At 40.0% G+C, this 15,385-nt stretch overlaps 1 protein-coding gene across 2 annotated transcripts in view; it reads left to right on the forward strand.

The window, feature by feature from the left end:
• The first annotated feature begins 2,239 nt into the window (after positions 1 to 2,239).
• LOC138579580 (uncharacterized) overlaps positions 2,240 to 15,385 on the forward strand; it is a 39,937-nt gene continuing 26,791 nt past the window's right edge. For both annotated transcript variants that reach the window (XM_069649850.1, XM_069649851.1), the window contains exons 1-6: positions 2,240 to 2,335; positions 4,049 to 4,101; positions 9,294 to 9,359; positions 9,813 to 9,878; positions 10,992 to 11,045; positions 12,972 to 13,016. In XM_069649850.1, the coding sequence (XP_069505951.1) occupies positions 2,287 to 2,335; positions 4,049 to 4,101; positions 9,294 to 9,359; positions 9,813 to 9,878; positions 10,992 to 11,045; positions 12,972 to 13,016 (333 nt within the window). In that variant the 5' untranslated portion in view covers positions 2,240 to 2,286. The remainder of the gene's footprint in view (positions 2,336 to 4,048; positions 4,102 to 9,293; positions 9,360 to 9,812; positions 9,879 to 10,991; positions 11,046 to 12,971; positions 13,017 to 15,385) is intronic.

Raw genomic sequence — 15,385 nt, forward strand, 5'->3', positions numbered from 1 at the left:
CCCAACGCGGGAGAATGTAGAATCAACGTAGATTCAATGAGCCAGGTATCCTAATCGTCAAAAGATGGCCATAGGTTGCATGGGATTGAGAATGGGGCCATTCTGAAAATTAAACTGATCAAAGGAAAGCAATAAGAGGTTTGACCTACGGTTGGAAAGCGTGAAGCAAACACGTAAGACTTACCCAGGTGCAGCAATGCAGCAGGCCACAGCTGATGAGGTAGCCCTGCAGATTATCATCGGTTAAAAAGCAATGGATGCTGATATGGCTGGTCAGTGTGAAGTGACTGCAAGAAACCAGGAAACAATTAAAGGTGAAAGTCAAGTGGCGGCACAGGGGGCAGATCAAGAAGTGTCCTCAGTGGCATCTAAGCAATGGGACATGGCTGGCTAACTGTCCATGTACCCCCATGTATGACAAAGGCATAGCAAGATCGACTAACCTTAAGTGCCTTTAGTAGAAGCTTCTGTGATCTCAGAGCCGGCATCAAATGCTATTCTCCACATCTGATTATATTAATTGGAGGTGACCAGGAAACATTAGAACATTTCCCAACTGTCAGAAAATGTCATTGTCTGTTTTATAACATAATACGACTCCTCGGCCTCATCTCTGAGTTTTCTGACTTGGCTCTAGTTGCTGTAAGCAAGGATTCATTTATTCAACATTCTTATTTTTTTCTGCTCACTACCTCTGTGAGGTGTCCTCCAAACTTTGAGGCTGGTGCATTGCAAGGACCCAATGGAAACCCATATGTGGTAAGCACACACTTGCTTTTCTCAAGGAAAGTATTCATGTGTGATTTCTCTCTCTAACCTCTCACGTCTCTTTAACATCTCTCTTGCCTCTGAAACCTTCCAAGCCTGCCATAAAACAATGACATTTCTACCCATCCTGGAACTTCCTTTCCTGAACTTCCTTTCCTGAAACCAAAAATCCCACTAATTATTGAACTGCCACATCACTCCAAACATATTACTGCATATTAAGAGAAATCAACTCTGCAACCCCCTTTAACCTGGGTTTCATGGTAATATCTCGGGAAAAGAACACTTGCTCAGCACTCATTACGCCAAGTTCTTAACCATTGACATCTGCGAGTCAACCTTTGATTGGATCACCATCAGCCTTCTTAGTCCAGTTCTCTCCTATCTCTTAGAACTCTCACACTTCAACTCCCATTCCAAAAAGGTTAGACACACGCATTGTGTTGACTCAATGCTCTTCCCAATTTATATGTCATCTGCCAGAAATATGATCTCCTCCTTTCGATTCCCCTATAAAGCGTTTCAATGTTGACACCCAGATCTTGTTTTTCTTATCACACTTTAAACAAGAACTTCACTAGAATGTATATAACCACTTCTTTGCCATATTTCACTAGTGCAGAAATGTGCCCATCCTCACTTTATGTATGTGATATCACACTCCGTCATGATTGCACTTGAAGGCTCTATCTTTGGGTTTGCAGCACGTGTCTTGCAATGTACCAGGGTGAAACATTTATGGAATACCACCCATTTACTTATCCTTTTGCTGCATGGAAAGAAGATGCTAATTTTCAGCAAGCTCAGTAAGTTAAAGCCAGCATCTCGACTATTCAAGTTCCATGCCTCTGATCTCAATATATTAAATAGCAGACCTTCTGCTCTTTTAGGTATTTTGCCCAGAAAATGTAGAGAGCAGGCTTCACATTGCTGAGGGCTGATGAGTCACTCCACTGAGACTAATGATGCTACATTCTATATCATTACATTCGGAGAAGTACCCACACACATATTCAAATATGCTCTATTTTGTAGGTGTGACATATGTGGGAGAAGTGCACACATTTATTTTTATTGTGCATTTTGTTACAAACTTTTAATATTTTCATTCAGTCCTTTCATCATTATACATCAATTCGGATATTTGATGGTAAAGATCAAGAGGAGAGGTGCATATGAAGTGGACGAAAAACGATGGATATGGAAACAAGTAAACAAAGAGAAAGCACACGATGCAACTCATTTCACTTTCCACCCACTGCTTATCAGAGTAATCTCTTAAACCTTGGCCCAATAAGTGAAAAAAGAATATGTAAATATGCTTTGTTTGCACACGCATTTGGATGCTTCTGGCGATGATGCCAGGGACGTGACTATCGTCTGAGAATCGCTAAGGAGAGTGCGACCTCAGAGCTCCCAGACTCAGTATAAGTAGAGCACCACGCAGTGGAAGAACTCACAGAATCTCGAGTATTCAGCAGCTCAGTAGAAGACTCAAAGGCTGGCCATTCCATAACCATGCATGTGTCCATTGTCTTCCTGCTTCTGGCTCTCAGCAGCTGCTTTGGTAAGTAGAACATGTTTTAAACAAAGCGTTCTTCTCTTCCCTCTGAATCCCTTAGCTCCCAAGCTTCCATGAGTGCTCTGTTTTCACAACCTACGCTTGTTAGTGTAACTCTTACTTTCTTTTCATTTTGAATGTTTACATGTGCATTTGGTAAGTAATAGAGATGCTGTGCTCCTCTTTTAGAGGAGATAAGTACTTGATTTCATCCATGATCCCCTGTGCCATCTTCTCATGTCTGCACATATTTGAGTATCATTGTATAGTACATGTTGTCACTGTATTAAGCCATGGCCTGTGATAAAAGACTTTGAAATGGAATAAAAAAAGATGCACTTTATGATTGTGCAAATTAAGCATGTTAAATAAGCGAGGAGATAATGTGCTTGCAATTTTTAAATCCCATTTTAAAATGTGTACATTTTAATCTTCTGACCATCAAATTAAAAATAAAGATTTTTTAACAACTATCTCTAGGTTCATAGTTATCGGGTAAATATTGTGATCACTGCAACAATATTCATGTCTATGTTCCAAATTATACATGTATGATTCTATCTTTATATGGCACAGTGTGAATCGTTTAAACGGAACATCTTCAAATAGCCTCTTCTAAATGTCTCAACTAACAATACATAAACAATCCACAGCACTCCAATGCCATGGATGTGCTTATTTGTAGATTTAACAGCTGAATTGCCCTTCTCCATAGTCCTGGTGGATTATTTCTCCCCCAGAGGGTATTTTATGCTGTTGGAAGGGCAATTGATTGCTTGGTCTTTCAGCCAAATGACACCCATTCTTCATGAATGCACCGGCATCCTCTTAGATAACAGGTTTATTTGTAGAGCACTCGTCCTCCCCCATAGAGGTATCTTGATACTATTGACAGATTCAAGATGATAACTGTTACCCTATATAATGGCACTCATTGTATTGACCTCGGAGGGATTGAATGGCCAAGGGGTTGCGTTGGCGATTGAACCTGTGACCACGAGGTCAATCGAAGGCTGCGGTAGGCAACACATTAATCTACTGAGTCACAGACACAACTTACTCTTTGACACAGCTTCTTTTAATTTACTGAAAAGTTGCCAATCTCAGTTGGGCCGTATTTCACCACCACCACCACCAACACCCTGTGATTAGATATACAATATGCTGTTAAAAAACAGGATTCTGTAACATCTGCATTGTCTGCCTCAGCTACAATGTTCTAAACTTCATTCACATTCACAATTCCCCTTCATGGATATTTGGATGTATGTGAAATTGTCTTGTGATATGCTTTTATTTATTGTTAAGCCATATGTATCTTTGTGCATAATGACTCTTAATCAACACACACATTGTACGTGCATTGTCTTATCATAACAGATTTTAGGTGAATGCATGTTACAAGTTAATGCAAAGCAACTTCAAGCGATGGAAAATAAATAAATATAGCATTTCATTTGGTAGTCATTTTTTAATATGAAATTGACAGGTTAATGGACATGAACTGAGCACAATATGGGGAAGAAGGATAGCTCAGGGCCAACGCATTTGTCTTGGAAGCTAGACACGTTATAAATGAACGCGTTATACATTTCAAATTTCAAATTAGGGGCAGAACAAATCTCTATTTGCACTCTGCAAAAGAGTACATTTAAAAGATTGCTGATATTGTTCTATGGATAGGGGTCACAGTTATTTTTCATCTTTTTTTTCTATCAGCTTCCACTGAATATTCTTATGGCTATAACCAACAGCAGACTACAAGCATGAAGGTAAGAGTGTTGTATTTTTCATAAGAAGGCTGCCAGTGCAAACGCTAATCAAAAATATTTAATAATAATAACGAGCCATGCCCCTGATAATTTAGGCTGAGTTTGAATGTTAAAATATCATAAAATTTAGCATATTTTCAAGATTAAATCTAGGAGTTTAGTTTACTTTATTTATTTCTATAGTGCACAAAACCCTCAGGTATCGAGGCGCTTGAGCTTAGTTTCAGTGCTTCAGGTTTCAGAAAACGACGTGTACGTGGTAAATTCCAGCATTTCAGAAACCTGCAGATGGTAATATATCGTACATAAAGTGCAAAAGGAGAAGGTAAATACATCCCTTAAAAACTGACCTCAAGGAGGCGGCAGAATCGTACAGAAGTGGATGATAAATCAGGGGACAATTACATGGTGCCTACCCCATCTTAAAGGGCGGAAACGGCATACAGATGCAGACAGTCCAGCAGTAGGCAAATACATGATGCCTACCCCATGTTACAGGGCGGCAACGGCATACAGATGCAGAACGTCCAGCAGTAGGCAAATACATGATGCCTACCCCATCTTACAGGGCGGCAACGGCATACAGATGCAGAACGTCCAGCAGTAGGCAAATACATGATGCCTACCCCATCTTACAGGGCGGCAACGGCATACAGATGCAGAAAGTCCAGCAGTAGGCAAATACATGATGCCTACCCCATCTTACAGGGCGGCAACGGCATACAGATGCAGAAAGTCCAGCAGTAGGCAAATACATGATGCCTACCCCATCTTACAGGGCGGCAACGGCATACAGATGCAGAAAGTCCAGCAGTAGGCAAATACATGATGCCTACCCCATCTTACAGAGCGGCAACGGCATACAGATGCAGAAGGTCCAGCAGTAGGCAAATACATGATGCCTACCCCATCTTACAGGGCGGCAACGGCATACAGATGCAGAAAGTCCAGCAGTAGGCAAATACATGATGCCTACCCCATCTTACAGGGCGGCAACGGCATACAGATGCAGAACGTCCAGCAGTAGTCAGATTACGTGGTGAATGTATCAATACAAAATAAGTAAATTCTGTCTTCATATTTCATTATAAAATAAGTCCCTTTTTTCGAGATCCTATCACAACATCCTGATTCTGGAGTTTCACGCCCCAAGCTCCATTGAGTCAAAGTCCATCTGCGGAATAGTGCCTCAGCCTCAAAAAGTCAAAGTGATTCAGATAAACTGTGCCCCACATTGCAGCAATTCCACAAAACAACATCAAACCTCATTCTCTGGAGATCCCACTGAAAGCAACAGTGTCCCTGGAGAGCAATGCACCACACACCGGAATTGCAGTTGCAAGACAATGAGCTCCTGAATTACATTATCCCAAATTAGCACCCAGAGCAGACATTTGTAATTCTTTGTGTGAGTCCATATGCAGCACCAACTGGGATTAGTCTTCATTGTGGTGTGGTCATGGATTATGACAGCATCTGCCATGCCACCAGGTGCCTTCCATGTTCCCTTCTCCTTCTCTACCACTTACTTCTACAATTGAACTGCACAGATTCCTTTCCTCCAGTGGCCCCTGCCTCAGCTTGCCACTTCCTTTGTTCTGGCTCAACTCCTACCCACATGGACAGCCATGTGCTCCGTTCCACCGTGCACCTGTCTCCACCACCTACCACTTCCTCTACTCTGGCTCATATTGTCAATCCCTGGACTGTGATGAAGAAACTGCAGGGCTATAACTGATGATGAATGACCATGGAGATTGTTTGTTTTCTGTTCAACATCTTCAAGACAAAATATTGAGCACCCGGCTGCTCAAGGGCCTCTCAGTATCACAGGAAATTGTTATCCCCAATGCGCGGCATATGCCCTCACTTCGCTCAGTCCCATAAGAAAGCTTTCATACCATTGCAAATTGACCTTTTCTCATGGAATACTCCTTAAATACAAAGATTCCACAGAACATTAATGTGCACCTATGGAAAATATCCACAATTGGATGGGGTCGATCACTAGGCAAATTGCTGAAGGGGAACAATAGAAATATCCTAGAGCTAGAGAGACACACACTTCTCCCATTTGCCAAAGAAACATCATTCCCTGTACACTTGAAGTCTCTTGATAAGAGACAAAGGCAGGCGGTGGCGGGCATGCATATTTTCATGTAGATGTAAAATTAATGTATTCCTTTGAAATCAGCCTCAGTTTTGCGCAGGCTAAACACCATGGAGATTCCATAGAAATCCTTTATAAAAGCCACCTAAAAAACATTAGCTATTTCACAAGATGAAGATTAAAATGAAAGTGTTAAAGCTGGATTGTCTCGTTTTAGTCTTTTCTGAACCAGCCACCCTTTCTTGTGAATGATACAATTTACATGCAGGGGACCCGGCAGCAAGTAAGCACAAGCATTGTTCATCATACCCTGCATGCCATTAGCCTCTGATAGATAATAGACATGTTCTGTCTTTTACACGTGTTGCTTAGGCAAAGATCTGTGTACCATTTTACTGGGTAAAATGGGGAATGCTTTTGCTTCTCATTTGTTTCTATGACCATTTCATATAACTATGATAGTTCTCATCACTATTTTGGCGTGTTAATAGGTCCCACTTGTGGGACAGCAAGATCTAATCCTTTTGGAGGCACTTCATTTAAATGCTCTATATTTCTTGGTTAGCAGATCTCTCTTTTCCATTTGTAAATGCTGAGGTCTGTACTCATTTATTGCCCTTTGGCAGTTGGTGAATCAGGGTGAACATGCAAGGCCAGCAGTGATCCCTTCCCGTTAGTGTATATGTCCAATGGGTACCATAATAATATTGTAGCATTTGGGGCCCATATGTAACTCTATCAAAGTCTTTCTAAACCTGTAATATGAACAGTACTTTTTAAGATGCCGACACTGACATGTGAGTCTAGTTTTTTTTTCTTTCTTTTTTAATGTTAATTTCAGATGATCCAACTTGGGGAACAATAGACCTTTTGTCCTCAGCAAATCTAAAACTGCATTAATTTGAAGTAATCATGAATTATGTGTTAACTTTTAAATAAATATAAATTTGGTGCTTGTTTTTTTTGTTTTTTTTTTAAATAAAATGAATGCCTCCCCTTATATAATTTCAAGTTTTCTCACACTAATAACTTGACAGGTTTATTTGCTACTTCCTCAACCATTGGCATTATCCACAGATAGGAGATGCTTGCCACCTAAGTCAATGCAGCAACCTCAGTAAAATGAATGCATGAATTGCGTTGCTGGGATTCAAACCTCTTACTAAGAGTTGAAGCAAATCCCACCAGTGACTGCACTTCTCCACTGAGCCACAGTGAGATCTTTAGAGCAGATCAAGGTTGGTGAAAGCAAGTGATGTGTTCTGCATTGACTTACCTCCATGCTGCAAATGTTGATCATGCATGAGTATCAGAAACAAGTGCCAGCATATGGGTTGTTAGACTAGGCCCTTTACTACACAAGTAAATCGGGCGAAAACGGTATTAATTGAAATACCAATGTCAACAATTGTTCACAAATTCTATGTAAATGTGGGAAGCTAGAAAACAACAATATCGCTGTGACGAATTGACTATCTCTTTGCAGGAGTACAGGGATGAGTAGTGGTTTTTAACCTCCTACTCAGTCCCACACTACTATTAAAGCAGCAGTGGTCCAACCATAAATATGAAATAGGCACAAACTATTTGCTGCACCTCCTTTGGCACTTTTTAGGTAGCCAAGAAAAGGCTATTCTCTTTAAAAGGCTGTGAGCGAAAAATAGAATATCCGAAAACAACAATAGGGCTAAGGTACCAAAATAAAATAATTAACCAGACAAGGTTCGACAAAAATACAAGACTTTCATCAAACTAAAAGGACATACACACTAATCAAAACACTAAATACCTACCCTGCAATGAAATATACAGATGTTTAGATGAAAGGGACACTGTGGGTATGAAGCCAAGCATAGGTAAGTAATTTTATTTTCAGGAATATTCATTTGTTGGTATATGTATACTAAATAGGAGTTGTGTCTTAATTGTCACTAGGGCCAATGGAATCAGGTCAGGGGGATAGAAGCACTGTGGTATATCTGGTACTCTTGTTTCTGGAGCGCCACAATGCTGAGCTGGGCGCCTGGCTCTTTCCGGTATATTAAATAAGGTTCAAGATGTTGGAGCGGGATTCAGTAATGCTCTTCCACTCAGCAAGTGCCAAAGGTAATTGAGTAAAAGAAGCATGGGACATGCAGGCAATGCTTGGGTGAGTGTAACTCACAGGTGCTGGAATCGGTATGAAATTGTACTAAGAGCCAATGGCACCTTCTTTTGTTTCTGAGATGCTGTTCACTTAAGCTTATCCAAAGCGACTAACGTCTTTTATCCAATAGCGAACACGATGTTAGAATAAAGAAAACGTTGATATAACATTGCAGACCTCAATATATATGTTGGTGCAACGAGACTGCCTGGAAGTGAACCATCACTCCTTATACAGGCGTGTCATTAAAGGATGTAAGATCCCATAAGAGTACACATCCAACTACTGTGAAATTCTACCTGGTACCACCTGGTACCACCTGTGAGAGCAGGGAGGGCAGAACCACATTAGCATAGGATCATGTTGCAAACTAATTGGACCCTTGGCCCCTAGTTATGCACACTATGCATGCCAGATCAGTATTACAGGACTGGTGTAAATGGAGAAACATCTATGCCATTTCTGGCAGCTCATAGTCTGAGGGAGGATTCTTTTTGGGGCTCATGCAGATCATGAGTTAAACCATGATATGGGGGATGAGGTCTATGGGCACAGCTCTCTCCACGGGTTATAAGGCCACAAACATCCGTTCCATAGCAGAGGGTGGTCCCAGATGGGCCAGGCCTTTGTGGAGGTATTTCCACCTGATCGTCCACAGGATCATGGGCTGGAATTATCTGGCAAGTGTTTAAATGTGACAGTCTCCCGCTGTGGCAGTGTGGTGTTAACTCATGTACCCTTAACTGGCAATGACAATAATTATTGCTGGCAATGACAATAATTACTGCCCACCCCGAAGGAGAGTGAATATTCTGTCACGAAGACCACAGCCAGGTTTAGGGCTAACAAGAATGCCTTACATTTCAGCAAACTATTCATTGAAAACAGTGTTATTTCTTTTGTTTCTAACTTCCAAATACATGTCTATTTTTTCAGCAAGAAGATGCCTATTGCTACGTACAATACGTAACTAAAGCTACGATGAAGTACCAGATGCTCATGGTAAATGTGAATTTTGTCAAATGGCTAATAATCTAGCAGAGCCCTAGCAAAAGAAAGGGGAGAGCAGCATGGACTGCAATGGCAGAGAACGGATCACTGTACTGTTTAGTTTAACCTAATCCTTCACAGACTTCAGAGGTTCATAAGACAGATCAAGTGGTTAAGGCGCTTGCTGTGGTCTTTGTGAATGTTTGTATCACTGGGTTGTAGTTTTTGTATTTGACACATACTTATACTCTTGAGAAGCAGATATTGGAAACCCAACTTTGTTGTCAATTGTGAGACACCTGTGTACAACGAAACATATCCTTGACACCTTTTAATGTTCTTGATATGAAAGGAGAGCTACAAAAGCAACTGTTTTGAAGCACGATGAAAAATGCATCAGAAAATATCCCTCTTAAGACCATTTTCCATGAAATAAATATTTCCCTGCACAATTCTCCCTTTCAGCAAAGTGCTCCAAAAGACAAGGACTTTCAAATGAAATGCAACTTGCATGGTCTCATCTCAGTCGTGGTAAGAAATCCTGTCCACTTTTTTCAACTATGTTAACTGATGACCACAAAAATATGGCCCATAAATCTAACTCTCTATTATTATTATTATTATTATTATTATTATTAGCAGTCTCTCCGTCAACCCTTGTATATATCCACATGTTCATACATTTATTGTTATGCTTGCCTATCTTAATCTCGGTCTAGACAGATATGTAAATACATACTAATTTACGAGATATACGTGCAACACTTTGGGGGACTTTTTATAATAGGCCATGCATGACACTGAACCACAAAAGAAAGGAGTCATGTTTTTAGGCCTCCGCTTTCAACTCCAATACATGTTCGTCTGCTTCCAATGTAAAGGGTCATGAAGCAGAGTTTGCATCTCCACCATGCTTTCCTCTTCTGTCTTGGGAGTGCACTTTGTCTTATGCCTTGCATGAGATGTTCATGTAAGCGCAAAATCCATAGATTCAAATAGAATCCACCCTGAATTAGAACCTGCTCAAGAGAAGTCAGATTTCATGGGAATGTATTAGTAAAGGCTGTCTGCAAAGCGTCATTTGAAGGGTGCATTTACTTTTTGAATGATGGAGAGTAAAACTGAAAGGTAAAGGAGACTTTGCCTTTGTGTACTCTTCACTATCCAACTCTGCCTTGCAAATGTTTATAATTTCATGTAGGGGACGAAACTGCATGCATGTGCTAACCAGGGGCATTGCTGCAAGGGGGGGTATAGCTCCTGGTCATAGATATAAACTCAGGGGCTGCAACCAAAAGACTGGCTAGTGAGTCCCGACAGTCCCAACATGAGTGTAGTCCCAGATCTTTTCCCGAACTAGCAACACCCCTGGTGCTAAGGTTGGTGGTCCCTGAACACACCTTTCGTTTGTTTTATGATGACCCCCTTTGTCTCGCCTCTTCTGTGCGTTTTGTAACAAATGCAGTGCATTTAACCCTACAGGAATCACTGGCAAATCTAGTCCTCATTGAGTATTGTGGGATTATTCATGACATCTTTCTTTTGTGCACACGTTGTTGGACTATATGTGCTAGAATGCATGGTATCTCCTTTGAAAAGAAAAGCTACAGTGTGGTCTTAACAAGCACATTTCTTTTTTTTTAGAAAGAAATGGCTGATGAGCTCAACTGCTCCGTTGAAGAAATATTACATAAAATGGTAAGGAGATCTTTCAGATTCGGAATATGTGATATGCATTCTGATATGGGCATTGCATTCTAGAATAATCAGTATCCTGGCACACTACTGAGCACACCCCTGCCCTCTCTATCTCTGCTTCAGGCACATGCACAGAATAGTTTAGGACGGTTAACACAGACTAAAGCTCACGTAACAGCACACTAGTTCGTCAGTTCTTTTCTCCATTCCTATGCATGAGTTTCTGGGTTGGCATGGCATATATCGGGTTTAGTGAGCTAAGTCTGATGGCTGAAAGGCATGGCTGCTGACCATCGTAACAGCCATCTGCTGTCTGTGAGACGTTTACTGTGAGATTGGACCTTGTCTTACTTTGACTCCAGAACTCTAGTCACCCAGGATATTCATGATTATCCCTGTCTTCAAATCCTTTATTTCAAAAATCTGGGAGGGTTTTCTGGAGTAATTGTGCTTTCCAAGCTTTTCTTTCCTTTCTAACACCGTATAGGCACTGTAGAATCATGGTTGCTACTTATAAATAACGTTGGGTTATCAAGCTCATGGAAATGTAGCACCACCTGAATTGTGAGTGGCTTGATATCTAGGAAACCTTTAAAATATATCAATTAACTTGTCTGGAGACGTTTAGGACTCTGTAAGGGAAGCAAAGATGTAATCACCAGAATGTTCTATAGGATGTTCTACTGTCCAACTTGGGCCTGGTAGGCCCGAGCAGGGTAGTGGGACATGTACATAATATTATTTTTATGTATTTTATTTTCTGCCCTCTTGCAAGAAGTGGCAAGCTATTTAAAGCACTTCTTGGTGTGCTGGTTTGGGTGTGAGGCCATCGGGTGCAGTGGGTGGCTGAGGAGATAAAAGGGATGACTTTGGACTATTTTTCATGCAACTAAAAGTGGCCACAAATATTCAATGGTTTCAAACCTTTTGAATCAGTGACCAGTAGAAATCCAAAGGTCCCTCTTCAGGAAGAGCCCCCAGCCATACCTACAAATCCATATCACAATATAAATCTGCATAGCATAAACAAAGGATATCTCATTATATTACATTTGGTACGCTGTCAAGATAATGAATGGGGCTTCATGTCTACCAACAGATCTCCATGCCAGATAGGCACAAATCTGACTCAGCCTATTATTCGGCAGAGCTTGATCAAATGAGTTCCATTGATTTAGGTAATGACAGCATCCAAAATGTAATACCTCAAATCAGTTCAGATTGTGGTGTGTGCAATTTAGTAGTATTATTAAAAAGTTGGATGAATAACCTGGTAGACTTGTTACAATTTCTAGCATACCTTCTCCTAATCAACTTTATTATCTAAAAATCTGTTTATATGTTGACTACAGATGCATTCATAGCCTTCAATTACAATAATAAGGGAGGCCAATTGCGCTCATGCAATCATGCTATTGGGAAATATGAAACAAGGTAGATTTGATATTGATGGTCATGATGAAAGTCCAAAGGCAGGCCAAAGGACAGGAGGAATTTGATGTTGAGAAAACAAAGTGTAAAAGGGAGAAAGGCTGCAGCATGGCACAGACCTATTTATATCATCTCATACTGCAAACACTATGACAGTAAGTGCCACTGTACACATTATAAAAATCAGAGAGTTTAACGCCCATAAATATTGTTAAAACATATGCAAAACGTTAACAGAACTGCCAAATCGCTGTTGCAAATCATGGTCTTGTCTGAGCAAAGCACATAGCGCTAGCAACAATATTAATTTATAGGCTGCTTGTAAAGGTGCTCCAGGCCTTGCAGACAGGTGCTGTGTGACCTCTGGCATAGAACTCAGTAGCAAGTCAGACACAGGGGTTCCCTTCTGAGTTATAAGTCTGTGATCATTTGTCTTTGGATCTCTTAAAATTTGGCCTTAATATGTGACCTTGTGGTTTATATTTTCCTTTTTAGGGTCTCTCCGGGTTAAATTTCTATGAAATGGAGGCAATGATTCAGGTACAATTACCCTTTGCTGTCGTGAGATGTTATATGCATTATTCTCTGCTCTAAAGCTGATCAGCATATTGTTGAAATGTGCACCTGAAATGGCTGTTCAGAAAGTGTGTATACTCCTATCCTCTATTGCCTTTATCTCTCTTTTTCCTGTAAGTATTATTCTTTTGACGTTCAGCTTTCTTTCATGCCACCATGCAGTGTATACAAGTAGCATAGAATACATGGTGCGTGATCTATTTGTTTACCTCTTACCTAGATCACTCACCTATGCACTTTGGTGAGTTATGTGATTTCAGGATGCTTTCATGCTACACTTTAAGTGTTCATGGTACTCTACTATCATATTCCTGAATCTGGATGACTAGATTGCTTATTATGCCTTTTAACATTGGGTGAGCATTTCTCATCTCACAGCGGTAATACAAGACCTGGCTATTTAGACAAGGAGAAGGATCATCTCAAGCCAGGCTATTGAAAAAATGATGTTCTTGAATCATAAAATCATTACCTCACTTGCAGGTGATCAGAGCTCAAAGTACTGAAAAAAAAAGTTTGCTTTTACATAAAATAATCTCACACTGACAATTCTGAAACACATGCTAATTAATCACTTCATACATGTCATCTCATCAACTTGAATCCGTCCATTTTGTTACATAACTTGTTGTGCAGACTCCACTTCACATGAAATAGCTGTTTCAAACTACAATTGGAAATCAACATTTACATTGGCATGACATTCATAACATGAGTGATTTGCTAGATTTCTGCATTTATTGGTTATTGAAACAATATATAAAACCATTTGTTTTTCAAATTTCTGTGTCTCTTCCTCTCTCTTTCTCACAACCTCATTCACCATCAGAAGGTTGGTTATATTTTAAACTTCCACTCATATTTAGACCAAGCTTATTCCTTAACCTGTTGGTCCTGTTAAGGTTAATATCATTTTCAATCAAACAATTCCTACTTTATTTCAGCGTCTTTGTGCAGAAAAGACAAAATACAAATACATTAATCATAAAACTTACATAAACAAGAAAGATAACATTAAATAGAATATATATAAACAATACAACATTCAGAATAAAAAAAATAAAAACAATCGCTCTATCGATTAAAGCGCAGAGTGCTGTAGAAGATTCCCTAAGCATAAAACAAAAGTCTTGTAACATCTTAAAACAGTAAAATCCAACAATATAAAATGAAAACAGCCGTCATAGGTAACAATAAAACATCCGGTCACCACTCCATATCTATATTAGGAAGGAGGCCTGGCTCACTAAGTACAATAGACTGAACCATGTATCTATTTGTCAGTCTCATGTCTCCCTCAAGATTGGAGAGCAGTGGCCATGCCTCATATCTTGAATAAGCCAGTAATAAATCCAAAAAAACTGGTTATAATTTAGCTGTCAAAACTGGTGTATAGAGTAGTAAAATGGACAGACCATCATAGCATGTAAAATGTCCTATAATTGGAATTTACAAATGAGACAACTAGATGAATTCGAAAAGCCTCCCAATTTTGCTATATCTGAACTAAGATTCTATAGATTGAAACGTGCCCTAATGATTGCCCATCAGTCTGATAGTTGGTCACCATAAGATGCAAGATGTCCATAGAATGAATCATCTCTAACCTTCTATTGGCAGGAATTTGTAGGGCTTTAACTTCACGGAAATCTTTAATGCGGACTGCAAAACCTTTTTAAAATTGTATTTACATTTGAAATGTAATAAACCACAAAGAAACAGGGGGTGGGCCATTCAATTCCATGACGTGGCTATTGATATAGTTCAAAAAACCAAAGGCAAGTTGTCTTCTGTGAAACCGAGACCCAGTTCTGAATGGACAGACAAAGTGGGTACAGAAGCTTTTTTGAGAATGTATTTTAAATCAACTGTAAAGAACACACCTTTTCAATGCCCCATAAAAAGGTACCATAATTTGTCACAGCCTTATTTTGTGTCCTATAAACTTTCAGGATCTTTATTAGAGGTTCTCCACAACACATAGCTGTAAAGCGAGAAACTGCATCTAGGGATTGAGCCGTACACATATATTTTTTTGCTATGTGGGGTTTGCCTAAGAATGATGGGGGAAAACGAATCCCCAAGTAGTAAAATGCAAACACCCTGGGAATCATCAGGCTGCCACTCAACATGGGATGCATTCTGAATTTCTTCTTGCCTGGGCCACCAACCATGACTGCCGATTTCGTAGTATTAATCTTTAAATACAATGTGTTCATGAAAGTGGTGTACTCACCAATCAGCCTCTGAAGCACATTCAGTGTCCGGGCAATGAGGTCAGTATCATCAGCGTATGCCAAAAGAGTCAACGCCATAGACCCTGCCATCAGATA

This window comes from Ambystoma mexicanum, chromosome 3p, assembly GCF_040938575.1.
Source record: "Ambystoma mexicanum isolate Mex_15411 chromosome 3p, UKY_AmexF1_1, whole genome shotgun sequence".
Taxonomy (NCBI): domain Eukaryota; kingdom Metazoa; phylum Chordata; class Amphibia; order Caudata; family Ambystomatidae; genus Ambystoma; species Ambystoma mexicanum.